General features: G+C 47.0%; 1 protein-coding gene across 7 annotated transcripts in view; it reads left to right on the forward strand.

The window, feature by feature from the left end:
* ATP8A2 (ATPase phospholipid transporting 8A2) overlaps positions 1 to 18,707 on the forward strand; it is a 683,532-nt gene that overhangs the window by 245,566 nt on the left and 419,259 nt on the right. For all 7 annotated transcript variants that reach the window (XM_083169883.1, XM_083169890.1, XM_083169886.1 and 4 more), the window contains exons 17-20: positions 206 to 311; positions 2,987 to 3,069; positions 7,054 to 7,103; positions 16,045 to 16,114. In XM_083169883.1, the coding sequence (XP_083026009.1) occupies positions 206 to 311; positions 2,987 to 3,069; positions 7,054 to 7,103; positions 16,045 to 16,114 (309 nt within the window). The remainder of the gene's footprint in view (positions 1 to 205; positions 312 to 2,986; positions 3,070 to 7,053; positions 7,104 to 16,044; positions 16,115 to 18,707) is intronic.

The following is an 18,707-nucleotide window of genomic DNA, read 5'->3' on the forward strand; positions in this document are numbered from 1 at the left end:
TGAGTTGCCCATTGTGCTCATATTTTGCATATACTCTGCACAATGTGTAATATCGCCAAATCCACCGGCAATTCTGACTCAGCCGCAATGTCAATATTTTCCTGCCACCATAATGATGTTGCCCCAGTGTTATCTGGGTAATGCCGTAGTGGTTTTATGTAAGACACTTAATCTAATGTCACTTTTTTTTTTTTTTTCATTTCAGCCTACAGCGCTGGTGATCAAGGAGTTCCTCACACTACTTGCTGTGTGCCACACAGTGGTTCCTGAGAAGGATGGAGATACCATTATCTACCAAGCCTCTTCCCCAGGTAGCTCTTCTTATTTATCATGGAGGGGGCAGACTGTACTTTGTGCAGGCTGCAAAGTCCTCTGCCAGTTCTCATCTTTGATCCAGAGGAGCAGATTTATTAAGCTCGGTGAAGTGATAAAGGAGCTTATTCTGATCGGTGCGGCCAAACGTGCGTACGTTCCAAAACAACGTACGCTATCCGTACGCGGCCGTTGGGGTTAAGTCCACCCACAACTCAGCCGCATACGTACGGCCAGAAATATCGGCAAAGGGGAGTGGCGTACAATTGAGCGTACGCCAACGTACACGGACGGGCCAGCCCTTACACTCCGACAACTGGCGTACAATTGAGCGTACACCACCGTTTACGGACGTCTCTCGGCCGTCTTCCCACCGACTTCTTGCGGCTATCTGAGCGTACGCCAGCTTGCATGGACGGGTCCCTATTGTTTTCAATAGAAAAGTCAGCTTATGGCACCGCTCGTGAGAGTGAGCGTACGTCCGTGTACGCTGACATACCCTTCACATATATGGACCTGCATATCTTCCCTTTCAACTATAATTCTGAAAATTAATTAATTGATTGAATTAATTAATGTGCAAAATAGTGGCCATGGGATTAAAACATTGCTGAAACATCCTTTGTAGGTGTTAGATGTGGTTTATGTTATTGTATCATAAATACAAAACCTATGTTTGTATTAGAGTGAACACGTTGACACATGTCGACTTGTGTAGATTGAGTGTGCTACTGTGTAAAGTCTATGAAAGCACGTAGTGAATGTGTCTAACTGTTTAACAAATACCTACCTTAGCATATATAAGCTGGTCTTACAAAGATTCTTATCTTAAATTAAACAAACCTTTAAATGTAGAGAAGTATAGAAAGATAAGCTTCCAATGTGTTTGAGTGCTGTGTGTGGCTTGCAGGTAGTGAAATCATGGTTTGGACTTAATAGACTGCAGCATTGCTTATTACATTCAGGTGTATGTGTTTGGTAGTAATCAGCGTAAATTAGCTAACCCAGGCGCACGCTGGCATGCGGTATCTGTAGGGGTGGTTTGAGATGGCGGTTGGCGGCCGCCTGTTTTGTGTCCGAAATGAACGGTGCTTTAGTCGATCGTGCGGTAGTAGCACCGTTTATTTTTGGTGCACACCCCCGTGTACGCCCATATTTACGCCCATTTTCCCTCATTATTTCGGCCGCTCCCCTCATCACGCCCCTATGCCGCCCCCAATGCCCGTACACTCGCGTATAGGTTTTTTCGCACGTAGAGACCCGTCCGTAAGCGTTGTGGAGTGTTCGCGCCTGCGCATTAGCGAATGTACGCATGCGCAGATCATTAAAAACCCCGGGACGTACGCGTACGGCCCGGCCGCTCCAATAAGAATAAGGCCCAAAGTGTCTGGTTCTTATCACCGGCCAATCAGCTCCTAACTGTGAAGCTACAGACTTGGTTTGAAAAATGACAGGTAGGAGCCGATTGGCCGGTGATTGATAAAAAACCAGACACTTTATCACTTCACTGAGCTTAATAATTCTACCCCTCAGTTTGTTATATTGATTGAAAAACTCAGGAACCTTTCTTGGCTGCAGGTGCCACATATAACCAAAGGCAGTGTTGTTGCATGGGCCAGAGCTTTCTCAGCAAGCAAATAACGTGTTTAGAAGCAGCTAAAAACAAAACATTGGGCAGTATTCAATGCCGGTGAGGGGGTAAAATGTTGGGGATCGCCAAAAACAAGCGACCCCCTTTAACCCCCGCACCGGCCGCTCACTGTATTCAATGTTCCGGGGGAACCCTCGCTGTCAGAGGATGGCGAGGATTCCCTCAAACAGCGACTTTCGCAGGTAATGCAGAGAGTCCGCCTCATTTAGCCGCGAACCTCGCTGTTTTAGCGGCCTCACTCACCGTTTCCACGTCGCTGTAAAAACCCAGCAATGTGGAAATGGCGCGTGCAGGGGGGGCAGTTGAATACTGACAGTGCGAGCTGTGAAAGCAAGCAATCAGCGCTGCTCGCTGTCACAGCTCGCAAAAAGCATTGCATATACCCCATTGTGTATTGACAAGTTGTGTATTAATTGTCACGTATGTTGCCCCAACAAAAGGCAAATCTAGTGTGTACTACTACAGTAATACAAGGAAGAAATCCTGTGTTACATCATAAACTGAATTTCCGTGCATATGTTCTGCAGTTACATGTTTTATTTGTACACTTTTCATAATTGAAATTATAACCTGGTTTTAGCGCTCTTTGCATATTCTGTTTATTACTGGGGCCAATGACCAGCTGGTGAGTCAGAAAAGACACAATCCAGCTACTGTATGTACAGATCGCAAACCCAGGTCCAACCCTTCACACTAAGGGCCTAATTCAAACCTGATCGCAGGACAAATTTGCACTGCAGGAAGTGCAAATGTAACATGAGCAGAGAGTTATAGTTGGGTGAGTTATTTTGGCTGCTTTATTTTTACACTACATATTAGATTTTAATTTGCACATGCTACACATTACATTTGCCTCACTTGCAGTGCACAATGGTTTTGCCCATTTTCAAACTCCGCACAGTTGGGGCCATGGTGGGAATCCATCCCATGACCTCAGTGCTGTGAGGCAGTAATGCTAACCATTACACTATCCGTATTATAAATTGTGTTTATAGTATGATGGTATATATATATATTTTGCAGATGAAGGCGCATTAGTGAAAGGGGCACGGAAACTGGGCTACAAGTTTACCGGCAGGACGCCATGCTCAGTTATTATTGATGCAGTAAGTAAAGCAAAATCTGAAAATTGAATGTGATATCTTGGGTGACATTCTATGCTCTCCGATTTCCGTTTTTTTGCGGTAATTAGACCACAAAATGGCGATATCGCATTTTCCCATTAAATCGTTAATTTAATGGGATGCGCTAAGGGACTGAAATCGCATATTATGTGTGTAAAGGTATGCTGATTAAAATTGCAAGATTAATTCTCATTTTTATCGCATCCAGATGTTTTCGTATAGAAAAGTATACAAGTCGCTTATTTAATGCAATGCGCATTTGCACATCGCATTTTTTAGGTGCCTAATTATCGCACTTATTTCAGACCAGGGTCTGTTTGGCGAATTAGCCAGAACCCTGCACAGATCGCAATGTTCAGTGCAGGGTTCTGCTGTAAAAAATAAAATAAAGGGTTAAAATAAAAAAAAAACGAGCGCGGGGTCCCCCGCCCGAGCATAACCAGCCCCGGACTCATTGAGCCGGTGCTGGTGACATAAAATCAGGGTCCCCGACAAATAGGGGTCCCCTTGATTTCATGAAACCAGCACCAGGCTCAAGGTCCGGCGCTGGTTCCCAAAATACGGGGGACAAAGTGACTAGGGGTCCCCCGTATTTTAAGTACCAGCACCGGACACAACCAGCCAGCAGGGTAATGCCACAGCCGGGGGAAACTTATTATATAAGCTCCCGCGGCCAAAGCATTAACCCCCTGGCTGGTCAGCATGGGCAGGGGTCCTGGGGAAGTGGGGACCCCCCCAATGAAGGGGTCCCCCCCCTCCAGGACTTACCAGCCCATGCTGATAGTCCGGGGCTGACCCCGATGCCCCTGGGCGGTGGGCATCGGGCTGATGGCTTGTGTAAAAGAAGAAGTAAAACTATTGTTTTATACTGGCGAACTATGAGTTCCAGCAAGCCCACCCCGCATGCTGGGACTTGGAGAACCACAAGTCCCAGCATGCGGGGCATTAAAGGGCCCGCTGGCACTTGTAGTTCAGCAGTACAAAAAATAGTTAACAAAAACACACTGACACACTGTAAAATAAAAGTTTAATACACACAAAACACACACACACTGATACTTACCTACCTTGAGCCCGTAGGTCGGTCCCTGGGTCCGGGCTCCGGGGCTCCAGGGCAGAAGAGTCCGGTTCCGGGGCCTTGGTCCTGGTTCCGGGGCTGGTCCTGGGGTTCCGGGGCTCCTGGGCTGCAGAATCTGGGGTCCGGGATCCGAGGTAGTCCCCAGGGGTACCTAAGGAAGCAAATCCAACTCACCTGGTCCCCGGCGACGACCTCGGAATCCTCTCCGGTGACAGCGCTGCTCCCATCTGGTATCCGGCTCGCAGGACTTTGACAGGCGCAGAGATGTTTCCTCCTCGGCGTCTCTGCACAGAATGATTTCTTGGCCAATCAGGAGCCGAGAAAGTCGGCTCCTGATTGGCCAGAAATCATTCTAACTAGAGACGCCGAGGAGGAAACATCTCTGCTCTAGATGCGCAGAGATGTTACTTCCTCGGCGTCTGTATTCAGAATGATTTCTGGCCAATCAGGAGCCGACTTTCTCGGCTCCTGATTGGCCAAGAAATCATTCTGTACAGAGAGGCCGAGGAGGAAACATCTCTGCGCCTGTCAAAGTCCTGCGAGCCGGATACCAGATGGGAGCAGCGCTGTCACCGGAGAGGATTCCGAGGTCGTTGCCGGGACCAGGTGAGTTGGATTTGCTTCCTTAGGTACCCCTGGGGACTACCTCGGATGCCGGATTCTGCAGCCCAGGAGCCCCGGAACCCCAGGACCAGCCCCGGAACCAGGACCAAGGCCCCGGAACCGGACTCTTCTGCCCTGGAGCCCCGGAGCCCGGACCCAGGGACCGACCTACGGGCTCAAGGTAGGTAAGTATCAGTGTGTATGTGTTTTGTGTGTATTAAACTTTTATTTTACAGTGTGTCAGTGTGTTTTTGTTAACTATTTTTTGTACTGCTGAACTACAAGTGCCAGCGGGCCGTTTAATGCCCCGCATGCTGGGACTTGTGGTTCTCCAAGTCCCAGCATGCGGGGTAGGCTTGCTGGGACTCATAGTTCGCCAGTATAAAACAATAGTTTTACTTCTTTTTTTACACAAGCCATCAGCCCGATGCCCACCGCCCAGGGGCATCGGGGACAGCCCCGGACTATCAGCATGGGCTGGTAAGTCCTGGAGTGGGGGGACCCCTTCATTGGGGGGGTCCCCACTTCCCCAGGACCCCTGCCCATGCTGACCAGCCAGGGGGTTAATGCTTTGGCCGCGGGAGCTTATATAATAAGTTTCCCCCGGCTGTGGCATTACCCTGCTGGCTGGTTGTGTCCGGTGCTGGTTCTTAAAATACGGGGGACCCCTAGTCACTTTGTCCCCCGTATTTTGGGAACCAGCGCCGGACCTTGAGCCTGGTGCTGGTTTCATGAAATCAAGGGGACCCCTATTTGTCGGGGACCCTGATTTTATGTCACCAGCACCGGCTCAGTGAGCCCGGGGCTGGTTATACTCGGGCGGGGGACCCCGCGCTCGTTTTTTTTTTAAAACTTTGCGCTGTCCTGCAAATGTGCGATTTTCAGACATGAAAATCGCACATTTTCAGGACTAAATACAGCGCACCACTTCGCCGCAAATCGCACCACTTCGCACTTTTCAGCCTCCAATGCGCATCACATTAAATATGCGCATTTTGACTGAAAAGTGCGATTTGTAAAAGTGCGATTTGCGGCGATGTGGTGCGCGAATAAAACATGCGCATTTAGCGCAAAGCATAGAATGTCACCCCTTATGTTATAGAGGAGAGGAACCGTCTTGCCATTCATTTAATGTCTCACCAGCCATGTTGACCAAGATGTTTCTCTAGACACAATATTTTTGAAGTCACCGACTTGAATCAATAAAGGAAGTGTCTGACTAGCAGTCATTTATGACATCGTACAAACAAGAAATGTCAGCTTGTCAATGACTCGTCCAGGCCAAATCCTCTAAAGAAAAAAAAAATGCTAATGTTTATCCAATAACACATAACCTACCAGTATGTTTTTGGAAAAACCAGAGCACCAAGATGAAACTCAAGCAAACACACCAACTCCATAGTGACTTGGGGGCCCATTTATTATTTAATATTGCAGTTAAATTCCCCCCAAAAACCCTATTTTGGGGGGTTAGCCACAAATATTAAGTATCACCTGAATGTATCAGGAGGGCCTGCAGCAGGAATCTCCAATCCCTGCTGCGATCCCTCCTGCCAACTGCACCCCCATAGGTTTTTTGGGGGGATGTGATGCTGCCCGATGTATCATCATCGGATAGCATCGCAATGGGTCCCTGGGCTACCGCCATTCTGAGATGGCAATAGCCCATTTTAGCCTAAGGGCTACGGACCGCACTGCCTCGGGGGAAGTATGGTCGGCAGGGTCGTGGGGGGTCAGTGCTAACCACGCATGATACATCCCTGTGATAGGATCGCATATTATAGCAATAATTAGCTCCACCTGTGGATCTTTTAAAATGTGTCAGTGAGTAATGAGCACCAGCCGGGTGATCTGGAAAACGTGAACTATGTGGGGTCCTGAGGACCGAGTTTCAGAACCACTGGCCTATTACAATGTGATCCTGGGCCGTAATATTCCACCCAGATCGCATTGTATATGTGCTCTGCAATAAATGGGCATGGGAGGTATTAATGCCAACCACTATGCTAACCACGCTGAGCATCCTACTCCTGCTCACTCCTGTCATTAAAACTTTTTTTAAACTGTGTCTAAAATGTTTAAACCTCAAACTTCACATGTAACCGTTAATCCAATTTAGAATTCGACTTGCTTGGCTATTCCTATGGTATTACTGAGTACCTGCAGTCATTGATATTATTAGAAACATGACAAGTCCACTGGACAAATCCAGCAGGTGGCGCTGTTTCCACACTTAACAATGTTTTCCTGGTTGGAAATTCAGCTTTATTTTTCTCTCTGGCCAGATGGGGACCGAGCAGAGCTTTGAACTTCTCAATGTGCTGGAATTCTCGAGGTAACTTTATCCACCACTTATCAGTAATTTAATTACGGATCTCCTTCATGCAGTGTATTTATCTTTTTATTCATGCTATCTGTTAGTTCAATCAATATTCTGTGCCCTGATGTATATTATTAAATCATTATTTGATCATTGAGAACGGAACAGTGTATTGGTTCACATTAGCCCTCTTACCACAAGGAAAATATTTCCAGCTAATGGAAGAGATCACGGAGTATCTTTTACACATCTAATGTTCAAGTATAATAAACTCAGAGAAGGAAAATAATGAACGGATTATTATTCAGTCCTTGGGTAAATCTTTTTTTTTTTCTTATTTGAAATCCTGAAATATCAGTGTCATAAAGTGTAGATGTGTAAAGTAGCAGGATCACGAGCACACCTGCAGCATGGATGTAACACAGGTCTTTATTCACCATGAGGCAGACACTATTACCCCTTTCACACCGCACTTGTTAAATGGTATATTGACGTTTTTTCCCATTTCAAAACGTTTAAGGCTGCAGTGGGAAAGCACCAGAGTTGATTTACCGGTTAAAGATAACCGGTATTTCAAAACGTTTATAAAGCGGAGTCCTACACATTTCAGAGCCGCTGTTTATGCAGTGAGAATGGCTCTGAAACGGTATTTAGTAAAAACAACAGATTAGAGACCTGTGATAGGCTGTCCCCTGCATTCTGCCTTGTTCAGGGGATTAAACGGGTTGACTGATGTGAATGGTACTTAAACGGTATTTAAAACGGTAATCTACTGCAATGTGAAGGCTCAAACCCGTTTTAAATACTGTTTAAAAATACAGTTTTTTAAAATGTTTTGGCAGTGTGAAAGCGGTGTAAGTGAAAGTAAGTGAGACTAATGCTGCCCATACATATGTGCGTTTAGATGCAATGCAACATCACAATGCAATGTCCCATCGCATCTGATCGCATCAAGTGGTGGCCAGTGCAGCACCCAATGTTGCATGCCATCCTGCAATGGACATCAGGTGCTGGATGAGCGGTGGTGTGGGGCTGTGTAGACTGCACCGGAGCTGAGGACCATAGCGATGGAGCTTTCAGGCGGCGGGACTTATCAGCAGCAGCAGTGACTTTAAAACACTGGGAAGGCCCTCTGATTGGCTGAGAGAGCTCTCTCTCAGCGGCCTCAGCCAATCAGAGGGCCGTCCAGTGTTTCAAAGTCATCTGCTGCCGAGTCCCGCCGCCTGAAAGCTCCACCACTCCAGTCCCCGATACACAGGCGCCATTCCTCCGCTGCTGCTGAGTCTCTCTGGTCCCCACCAGTGTTCCCTCTAAGCTGTGCGCACGTGCGCGCGCACACAACTCGATGAGCGTGCGCACAGACATTACAACAGAGCGCACAAAGCAGCAGTGGTCCCTTTTTGCAGTTGTGGACTCAATTAATGTGTGTTTCACCCATTAACGACATTGTGTGCTGTGTTTTGAATGTTTAACATCATTTTGAAGTAAAGTTAACACAAATGCTGAACGTCATTTTCCAGTTATATATAAGTGACGCACAAAAGTTTAAATTTCCTTCCAAAGTTGCACAGCCAAAATCTTTCGCCGCACACAGCCTTCATAAAATTAGAGGGAACATTGGTCCCCACCATTAAGGTACTGGCGCCCCGCCGCTGATTGCATTCGAGCAATCGCATATGGTGAAAAACCACATGCGATTGCTCATGCAATTCAATAAATATTATGTGCAGCTCATAATATCTATCGATGCAACATTTGACGGCGTGCCTGCGCATCGCGTCGAATGTCAGCTTAAAAATGCATGCAATCATTCGATTTATCGGCCAGTTGTGGCCGAAATCGAATGATTGCATTCGATATCTCACATATGTATGGGCAGCATAACCAGGAAGTAAGTCCCCTCAGCATGACATCATCTCCCAGGATGCACAGCATGCATTTACACCCCCCCTTTTAAACTGGAAGGATACAAACATGAATGAAACAAATGCAACAATATTAGGCATGAGCAAAAGAATGATATCATACAATAAAGTGTTGAAACTTTGGGTTGGGTTTGGACACTCTGCCCGATCTGTTAATGGTATACTGGGAACCTATCGGTATGTCCTCTGTGACACCAGAGGGCTCTACTACTTCAGGAGTGGCCTCTGGAGAGGGACTGTCCATGTAATGTAGATCATCACTGACATTGGTTGCAGCTGTAGTAGAAACTGGTGCATCAGGCTGTGTGGAGCTTTCTTAACAGATGGCGGAGGTTGCGTTCATAGAGGACATTATCAGACTGTACCACATAGCTATTTGGACGACCTGCAGGATGCTGAACCACTGTCATTCTGTCAAATCCCTGCTTGGTTTGCATGCAGACTGGCTGGCCTTGAGACAGTGGTGGCAAACGGTATGCTGATCTGTCATAAGAAGCCTTGGCAGCCATTCAGCGCTTGCTGATGGTTTCCCGTACCTGTGGCTCTACTCTGGGTTGCAGGAGCTGCTTTGCCATTGGGATGCCTGTGTGGGTGCGCCATGCTAATAGGCATTGTGCAGGGGATGGGAGTCCATCTCGGGGTGTGTTTATCAGGTTTAGCAGTGACAAGTATATATCTGATCCATCTCGTGCACACTTCTCTATTAGGTGCTTTGCAGAGCGGACTGCGCACTCCGCCAACCCATTGGACTGTGGGTAGTGCAGACTACTAGTGATGTGCTGGAAGTCCCATGTGTTCGCAAAGTCCTTGAACTCTCTGCTCTTGAATTGCATGGCATTATCAGTGATCAGCTGTTGTGGGGTGCCATGTACTGCAAAGTGTCTTTTCAGCTTTGAAATTACTATATGACTTGTGGTGCTGGGCAAGTAGTTTATCTCGAACCATCCTGAATTTTTCCTCCATTCGAATAAATCAGCTGCCAGAATGGACCATGGAAGATCAGGAATGTCATGGAGCAGCATGGGCTCCCTTGGCTGGTGTGGACGTAAAGCATTGCAGGGTGCACAAAGCGAAACAGCACGGTCAATGTCACCATACATGGAGGGCCAGAATGCTGTTACATGGGTCGTATGCTTGGTGGCCTCCAGGCCGGCATGGCCCTGGTGCATCTGCTGGGTGTAGGACGTTTGAAGGGCAGCCGCGATCACAAAGCTGTGACCCCGCAGGATGATACCATCAGACACGGTGAGCTCATATCTCATACAGTAGAAGACAGTGCGGCAGTTCCTTAGAAGAGGATGGTCAGCCATTGAGGATCATGGCAGAGAGAGATGCTGGGAAAGATCATCCGCAAGTGTGGCAGCACGCAGCTCTTCCAGCAGCTTGGTAGGAAGCACCTCCACAGCCATGACCTCATAGTCATCCTCTGCATTGTTCATGTCAGTAGTCGAAACGAAGGCTCTAGATAGAGCATCAGCAACGTACATTTCCTTGCCTGGCTTGTAAACGACATCCTGGTTGTACCGCTGCAGCTTGAGCATCATGCCCTGAATACGGGAGGAGGCGGAGTGGATGGGCTTCTTCAGTATAGTGATGAGGGGCTGATGGTCAGTTTCCACTGTGACAGGATGGCCATAGATGAAGTCATGGAAACGGTTGCAGGCGAACACCAGTGCCAACAATTCTTTCTCAATTTGTGCATACCTGGTTTCAGTATCGGTGAGGGCCCTGGAAGCAAAAGCCACTGGCCTGCGTGTTGGAGGCACACGGCCCCCAGACCACTCTGTGAAGCGTCGGCGGAGAGGACAACCGAGTCATGCACGTTGAAGTATTGCAGGACCAGTGGATTTGTCAACATGACCTTTAATCGGTCAATGGCAGCCCTGTGTGTGTCCAGCCAACACCATTCTGAGTCCTGGTGGAGCAGCTGGCGCAGAGGCGCAGTGGTTTCACTGTATTGGGGAACAAACTTGGACAAGTAGTTGGTCATCCCTAGGAAGCGCTGTAGTGCCTGTTGGTCAGCTGGAAGCGGCATTTGCAGGATGGCAGTGACCATATTCGTGTCTGGTTTGACGCCTTGACTGGTGAGCACAAGGCCCACGTACGCCACTTCTGTAACTCTGAACTTACATTTGTCTGGGTTGAGCTTGAGTTTCAAAGCACGGGCCCGTTCATGCACCTGGCGAAGTTGCTGGTCGTGTTCTTCCATAGCACGGCCCCATATCAGGATGTCGTCGACGATGATGTCACAGGGATAGCCTGCAAATAGTTGCTCCATAAAACGCTGGAAGACCTCGCTGCCCGTAGTGATTCCATAGGGCATGCGGAGGAAGACATACCGCCCTTTTGGGGTCATGAAAGCAGTGAGCAGGAATGAAGCTCTGTCCAAAGGGATTTGCCGGAAGCCGCACTTTGCATCCAGAGTGCTGAAGACTGTGGCACCAGGCATGTCAGCAATCTCTTGCTCAATGGTGCAGAGAGGGTGATATGGACGCAGGAGTGCTTTGTTCAAGTGTACTGGATCAATGCAAAGACATACAGTCCCACTGTGTTGCTTCCTCTATGGGGGCAATGACACCCAATTGAGTCATTCTGTGGATCTCTTGGATAACTTTGTCTTTCATTGCAATAGGGACACTCTGGGGGAGCACAGACAGTAGGTACAATGGAGTCATCCACCCTCATATGGTACACGACAGGAAGCTTGCCAAGTGTACTGCAATCAAATAAGTCATGAAAGTCTTTCAGTTCTGGAATGGTCATCTGCATTGGGTGTACCTCTGGTCCAAATTTGAGAAGGCCTAGCTTCATACTGTCAGGGAGGCCTAACAGTGATTTAGCCTGCTGATCCACAATGTGGATTAGCAAATCAGCACGGGTAAACTGTATCTGTGTGGTGCCCAGTGTGGTGATGATTTGGCCACCATATGCTATCAAGTTGATCTTGTCTTGTGGGTTTATCTGTGCAGTTGGATCTATTTCACGCAGCTGTTTATAGGACATGACATTGCACTTTTGACTGTGGCCACCTTGTTCGTATGCTTTGCTTTCAGCTTGATAAATATTTCGCCCTTCTCATCCAAGAAGTCTACACTGTCACAGACTGTCATGCGAATTATGTCACACCCTGGATCCGTTTCCACCTGGTTAATCGGCCGGGGTGGGCGGCTATAGCATGACTCAGACTGTCGCTTTGTGGAAGTTTGATCTTTGGAGCGGCAGCACCTTGCAAAATGATTCCACTTGCAACATGCATTACATCGTTTATCATATGCAGGACAGCTTTGCCTGCCAGGAGGGTGCTGTGCCACGCAGTTCCCACATGTGGAGGATCGGTGTGGAACGGCTGCCATGACACACACCTCAGCGTCCTTTTATAGCTCCCTTGTGCCCTTTTTAGACTATTCATGTAGCATAAAGATGCTTATGGGAGTTTCTAATGTGAGGCCCTTTTCCCGTAGCTTTAGCGTGGAAACATAGGACTGTATAGTGTTGTCACCCTTTTGGTTTGTGCTCTTGGGGCATACCGGGGAACACGCCTCTTCTGTTAGATGTGCACAGCGGTGACTGGCGATTATATCGCCAGGAGCAGCTCTATTGAGAGCCGTTCCATTTGTATATTGCTAAATTAACCCCCCGCCCTTATCCCTTATTTCCCTCTGTGTTTTTTATTTATGTAGCAATAGGTTCATGGGAATTAGTCTTACGTTCTATATAATTCATTTCCTAAGAAAAGATAACTTTACTTACTTATTTTGAAAATGAAATCATATTCACCTAGTAGAGATCTTCAGGCCAAATAGACTGACCCCTTCTATGAAGAAACGTTCTGCTCCTCTTCATTCAACAGCATCTTCTCACATTAAACAGTGCATCTCCCATAGAAGTGGGCACACGATTCCCCAGGCGGGAGGCTGTAGGCTACAAGCTTTGTAGTTGTATATATTACCATTACTATATTACATGCCGTATAAACTCATGGGAACACTTTGTTGTGGGTGGAATAGGAAGAGTTGCCCTACACAGCTTAGAATAAATAGCACAAAGCCCAACTGTACAATGTCCTCATTAGTCCCGTGGCAAGACTAGGCTTCCTGAACTTGAATTGACTCCATCCCATTACCTTTAATATCTTCTAGGAAAGTCCAGCTAATGAGGAGCCCACATCCAGGTCCTGCTGCCAAACAACAGTCACGAGCAATACGTCTTCACTGAGCAAAAATGTGTGTTTGTTTAACACTGAAGGTCGTCTTGTTACTTGTACCGCAGATCTACTTCATAGACCATACCGTTCTTCTTAGCCCCTGTATAAGCTTGAACTATAATCTCCACATGTGATTGTAGTTTGGAACATAAAATAATAAGCCAATTAATTTTTTAACTACTTGTCTTCTGCCAAATAATGGAAAACAGCGACAATATGTAGCCATTGTGGAAACAGGCTTTCCCATGGTAGCTTCTTCCAAGCTTGGGCGGCCATCTTAGATCAGGGTCTAGGCCATCTTAGATTAGGGTCTAGACCCCTAGACAGTGGATCCTGGTCCCCCCGCACTAATAAGTCACTCCTAATAATTATATTTTGCTATCTGCTATATCAGTGAGCATAAAATGACTGTTACCAGCTGCCACATCACCTGTTTCTGACACTCTGGAGTTTATTTACTAAGATGGAAGTTCTATTGAAGATGGGGTGTTGCCCATAGCAACCAATGATAAGTTTTCTGCTCGTGTATTGATATTGTACATACCAACACGACCCATTCAAAGAGGAACAAGATGCTCTGTTCCTGGACTTCCATGCCAGTTGCGGTTGCAGAATTGCAGGGCTGCAGCATAGTCTAATATTCAGGTAGGGCAACCCCACCAACTGCCACCCCATCCAGGACTCACTGGCAGGTGGGGCTTCCCTATTTGAATTTTTGACAGTGGTGCGGTCCCACCTCTGCAACTGCCACTGGTAAGACACCAAGGGTGGCTCTATAACCCGGGAATTGATCTGAGCCCAACCCAGGTAAAGAGCAGAGTTCGGGACCTGGGTCTCTTCCATTCCCACTGACAAAAATCCCTGGTTGATGCGTGTTCATTTCATGTCAGTGGAGAAGGGGGATAAGTCACTTATGAGTCATACCACTTTTCCACTGAAATCCCAGGTTTGGGCTGAGATTTGGAACACAGTTCCAAAGCAGGTCTCACTCAAGACATTGTCCCCCTTCCCCAATAACTAAATTCCCACTAACTGCTGTTGCCGCAGTGTTTTAACCGCTGGCAATGGCAGCCCCGTTCTTCCCCTTCACCCGGCCAGATGCCCAGTTTGCCTAAAAGTAGTCACTGCCCTATGGTGTAGCGTGCAATATCGTATATTATATCTAGTATATACCGTAAGTGATCTGGAGCTACAGTCCAGTCTACCGCAGGGGTGGGCAATTATTTTGACCGGGGGGGGGGGCACAATTCCAGTAAATATATTCGTGGGCCGCACACAAAATTCATATTACACCACACGGTATGAGCTCAAATTCTATATATAGAAAAACAGGCTATCTTGTTTTGTAGGGAGCAACCAGCCCATAGCACAGAGACAAGAGGAGAGCAGCCTCCATCCACACGACACATGCTGCCCGGGATCCCGCCTCCTGCAGTCCTGCACAGCCTGTGGCTCAGCCAATCACTGAGCCTCCGCCATCTACCTAGCACACTACGGGACAGCTGAGCCGTCGCTCGGCTACCCTGCGCTGCTGTGCAGCGACAACGGCTCAGCTGTCACTCAATTGAGCCAGGTTATGCAAAGCCACTGAGGAAATCCCAGCTGGCTACCCCTGTGTGGAGTGCAAAACATGTCCTCAGCGGCACGGTGGGCTGTAGTTTGCCCACCCCTGGTCTACCCAGTGGCGTAACTATAGTCCCGCAGCCCCCGCGGTGGCGGGGAGGCGCTAGGCAGGTGTGGGCGCCTGGGGGGTCTGCGGGACTATAGTTACCACCTGGTCCCGACTCCTGCCCTCCCCCTCCTTACCCCATTGCCGCCGGCGCCGCTGCCTCTAACCCGACACGCAGATCTGTTTCGGGTGACGGGCGGTCCCCGGCTCCGGCTGCAGTGCTAATATAATAAGAGACACTCGGAAATTGGCTGCCCCCATAATGCTGTATGGGGGCAGCCATTTCCCGAGTGTCTGTTATTATATTAGCACTGCAGCTGGAGCCGGGGACCGCCCGTCACCCGACACAGATCTGCGTGTCGGGTGAGAGGCAGCGGCGCCGGCGGCAATGGGGACGGTAAGGAGGGGGTTAATATTTCGGGGGGGGGGGGGGGGGGGGGGGGGGCGCCTGAAATGTCCGGCGGGGGGGCGCAAAAAAAGTAGTTACGCCTCTGGGTCTACCGGTAACTAAACAGCAGACTTCTAGTCTTGCAATGAGTGTATAATTTCCAAGCTGGTTGCTCATGCAGTATATAGCAGACCTGGGACTGCAGTGTATTGTATAGCTGTCCTCTAGCCCTCATACACTTCCAGTGACCCTCGAAATACCGACTGTCGGACCCCCATACCACACACCCCATTATATACTCTCTCCTCACCAGTGCTCGGTGTCTCTTCTTTACTACCCCTAGCAGACCGCTCTCGTGGCTGTATTAATGACATCAGGATTTGGATGCCTCTTGTAGACAGTTGTATATAAGTGTTGTTATTATTGTTTATTCTGTGCCACAAGGTATCCGCAGCACCTAACATGGGCAACTTCTCCGCTTGCTCACTTCCCCACTCTTCTCACTGCTTCACCAATAGACCCCAGGGAGAGAAAGGATCTGGTCCTGGAAATACCTGAGAAGCGGCAGCACTGCGAGACGTGCTGGATGTGTGGTTTTATGGAGAGAGATTATTATTATTAGCATTATTTTAAAACATTACAATAGCGATTTTACAGATACAAAACCCAGACAGTCCCAGAATGCTTTTACAAATATAGTGATATGTTCATTTGCTTATTGACGTCTCTCCCCAGTGACAGAAACTTTTCTTGTTTTTGTTTTTTTTCAGCAACAGAAAGAGGATGTCTGTAATTGTCCGCACCCCATCAGGACATCTCCGGCTTTACTGCAAAGGAGCAGTGAGTTTCTGGTTTTAGTTGTTCCAAATCTACAGTGGAATCTACAGTGTATTTTCACTGTATTAGCACTATGGTCCTTATTCTGCTTGACTCACAAGGCTGCAAATTTCCCACATAAATGACATCAATAACATTTGTTGCATTACAAACAATAACAAAATAAAATTATTTCTGGGAAACTTTTAGAATGCATGTACATGTAGGCACATACAATATACAGTTAATAGTGACAATATACAGAAAGTAACATTGTTCCAAAGTGGCCATCGTTTAAAAGGCCAAATAGTTTTTTTAAGACATTCAGCTATTGCTGATTAATCAGAACCGTCAGTATTGTAAATGACTACAAATAGGGTGATCATATCGATAAAATAAGAATTGTAGTTTGGGCTTTTTTATTTTAGGACAAGAATTGTATATCGAGGACAGCGATGGCTAACCCTGACACTCCAGCTATTGTTGAACTACACATCCCAGCATGCCCTACATCATTTTTAGCATGGCCAAAGAGCAAAACTGTAGCAGAGTATGCTGGGATGTGTAGTTCAACAATAGCTGCAGTGTCAAGGGCACCATCACTGGTCTAGGACAATGTTAGGAAAAAAGTGGATGCACAGAACAGGGTAATGGAATGCAGTGTGTAGCTTTTTAAAGGTCATCAGTCACATATACATTGAGGCAGCCATTCTGTTAGTTGCCAGTTTTATAGGCATGAATATTAATTTCTTAGAAACCAGTGACATAACTGAGGCAGATTTTGCTTCAGGAAGGACGCTGATTCCTTGAGTATTGACATGTGTCTTCAAGAAGACTGAATCAGCCTTTAAAATGGCTGACAAAATGCTTTAATGATTCATGATTTTTTATTTGTATTCTACATCCTCATGAATATCTGACCGTAATTAGGTGTATGCCAGCTGTGCTTTGCCCACAGTGGATCTGCACACTCCTGGACAAAGACGGTGAAAGCGCATTCCCTCCACCCTGCACTGTGCTCCCCAGCCGGCAGGTTCTTAGTCAGTTATGGCACCCCCTGCCAAGCAGAGTGCCGAGTCTAGGACACAGAGGGGAAGTACTGTGCTAATAATGATCTGGGCTCCCCCTCTGTGTCCTAGACTCTGCACTCTGCTTGGCAGGCGGTGCCATGACTGACTGAGGATGGAACTGTCCGGCTGGGGAACACATTGCAGCGCGGAGGGGGCGCGCTGTCACTGGCTGTGGTGTGGAGGAGGGAGGATAGGGAAGAGTAGCAATAGGCACTGGCAGCCCCAAAAAATAGTATGTAAAAATTGGGAAAGGGGATGCTACTCCTTTGGGCATTGTGTGCACAAGCGGTGCTAGTCCTGTGGGCATTCATTATGATGTAAGGGGTGCTACTCTTGTGGGCATTATCAGTACTATTGTGTGGTCACACCCATTCCCAGTGAAACCACAATCCTATATTTTTGCTGTGCGCCTTCAGTGCGTACTGTTCCTTTTTTAAAGGATGCCTGCACCATATTTATCGGTAGAATGGTACTGGTTTTAAACAAAGTAAGAGCTGTCTTTTCCATATTATCGTATGGGGTTCTCGAACTCGCAGCGGTTCCCTGTAGTGACTCTGCAATGGTTTTGTGAGGTACTGCATTAGCTGGAATTCCACTGACCTGGGCTTTGTCAGGTAACACATTGAATCTCACAGCGCTGATCGGTGTAAATAGCTATCAGAACCTCTCCCGCTCACCACCTGTTTATAAGACAATAACCATCCAGTCTACACTGGCAGGTGATACTTTTGATCTCCAGAAATCTTGAATAATTGCTCATTCATCCCACTTTGGCATTGCAACGGGCAACTGAAGACAGGGAAACAAATATAGGACTTAAATGGACAAAGCATAGTCAAAGGCTTATTTTGAGTATGTTCTAAAGTTTAAGTATTGTTGGAAAACTATTCTGAATAGTGAAATTGTTACTACTTTTGCATTAATTAATATAAGATGGGTCTGGTATTTGGCTTATAGGTTGTACACGTGGTTCGATGTAGTCTATTTTTTTTTTTCGATTTTGCGTATATAAGCAAAATGAAATTGAAATCGGATTGTAATCAAATGGAAATCAAACCTATTCTATTTAAATTCGATAGCATCAAAATCTAATAGAAAAATAGACTGTGCAGGCAAGACTATATAGTACAGATCTAAATCGCATGTGTACACGGCATTGTGCGATTTGATCCCTGATTGCTAAAATGGCGGCACTCAAGCTCAAGGTTGATCATATGTCATTTTATTCTAAAGTAGTGTACACACGGTGTGATTTTCTTTCTATTCAATCCCGATTTGATTGGGATCAAATTGGGATTGAATAGAAAGTAAATCGCACTACTCTACACTACTCAACCACTACTTTACAATAAAATGAGATATGAACACTCTCGAGCTTGAGGGCTGCCATTTTAGCAATGCGAATGAGGGAACAGGCACATTGGGATATAGAACTGTGCGTATAAATCTCTCGCATTTTCACCTGTTGAAAATTGAATGGAGAATATCCTGGCAATGCAGTTTGAACCAATCCGATCACCAGGGCTTAAAGTGGTCATGCAGAGGTG

Source organism: Crinia signifera, chromosome 2 (assembly GCF_055691185.1).
Source record: "Crinia signifera chromosome 2, ASM5569118v1, whole genome shotgun sequence".
Lineage (NCBI taxonomy): Eukaryota > Metazoa > Chordata > Amphibia > Anura > Myobatrachidae > Crinia > Crinia signifera.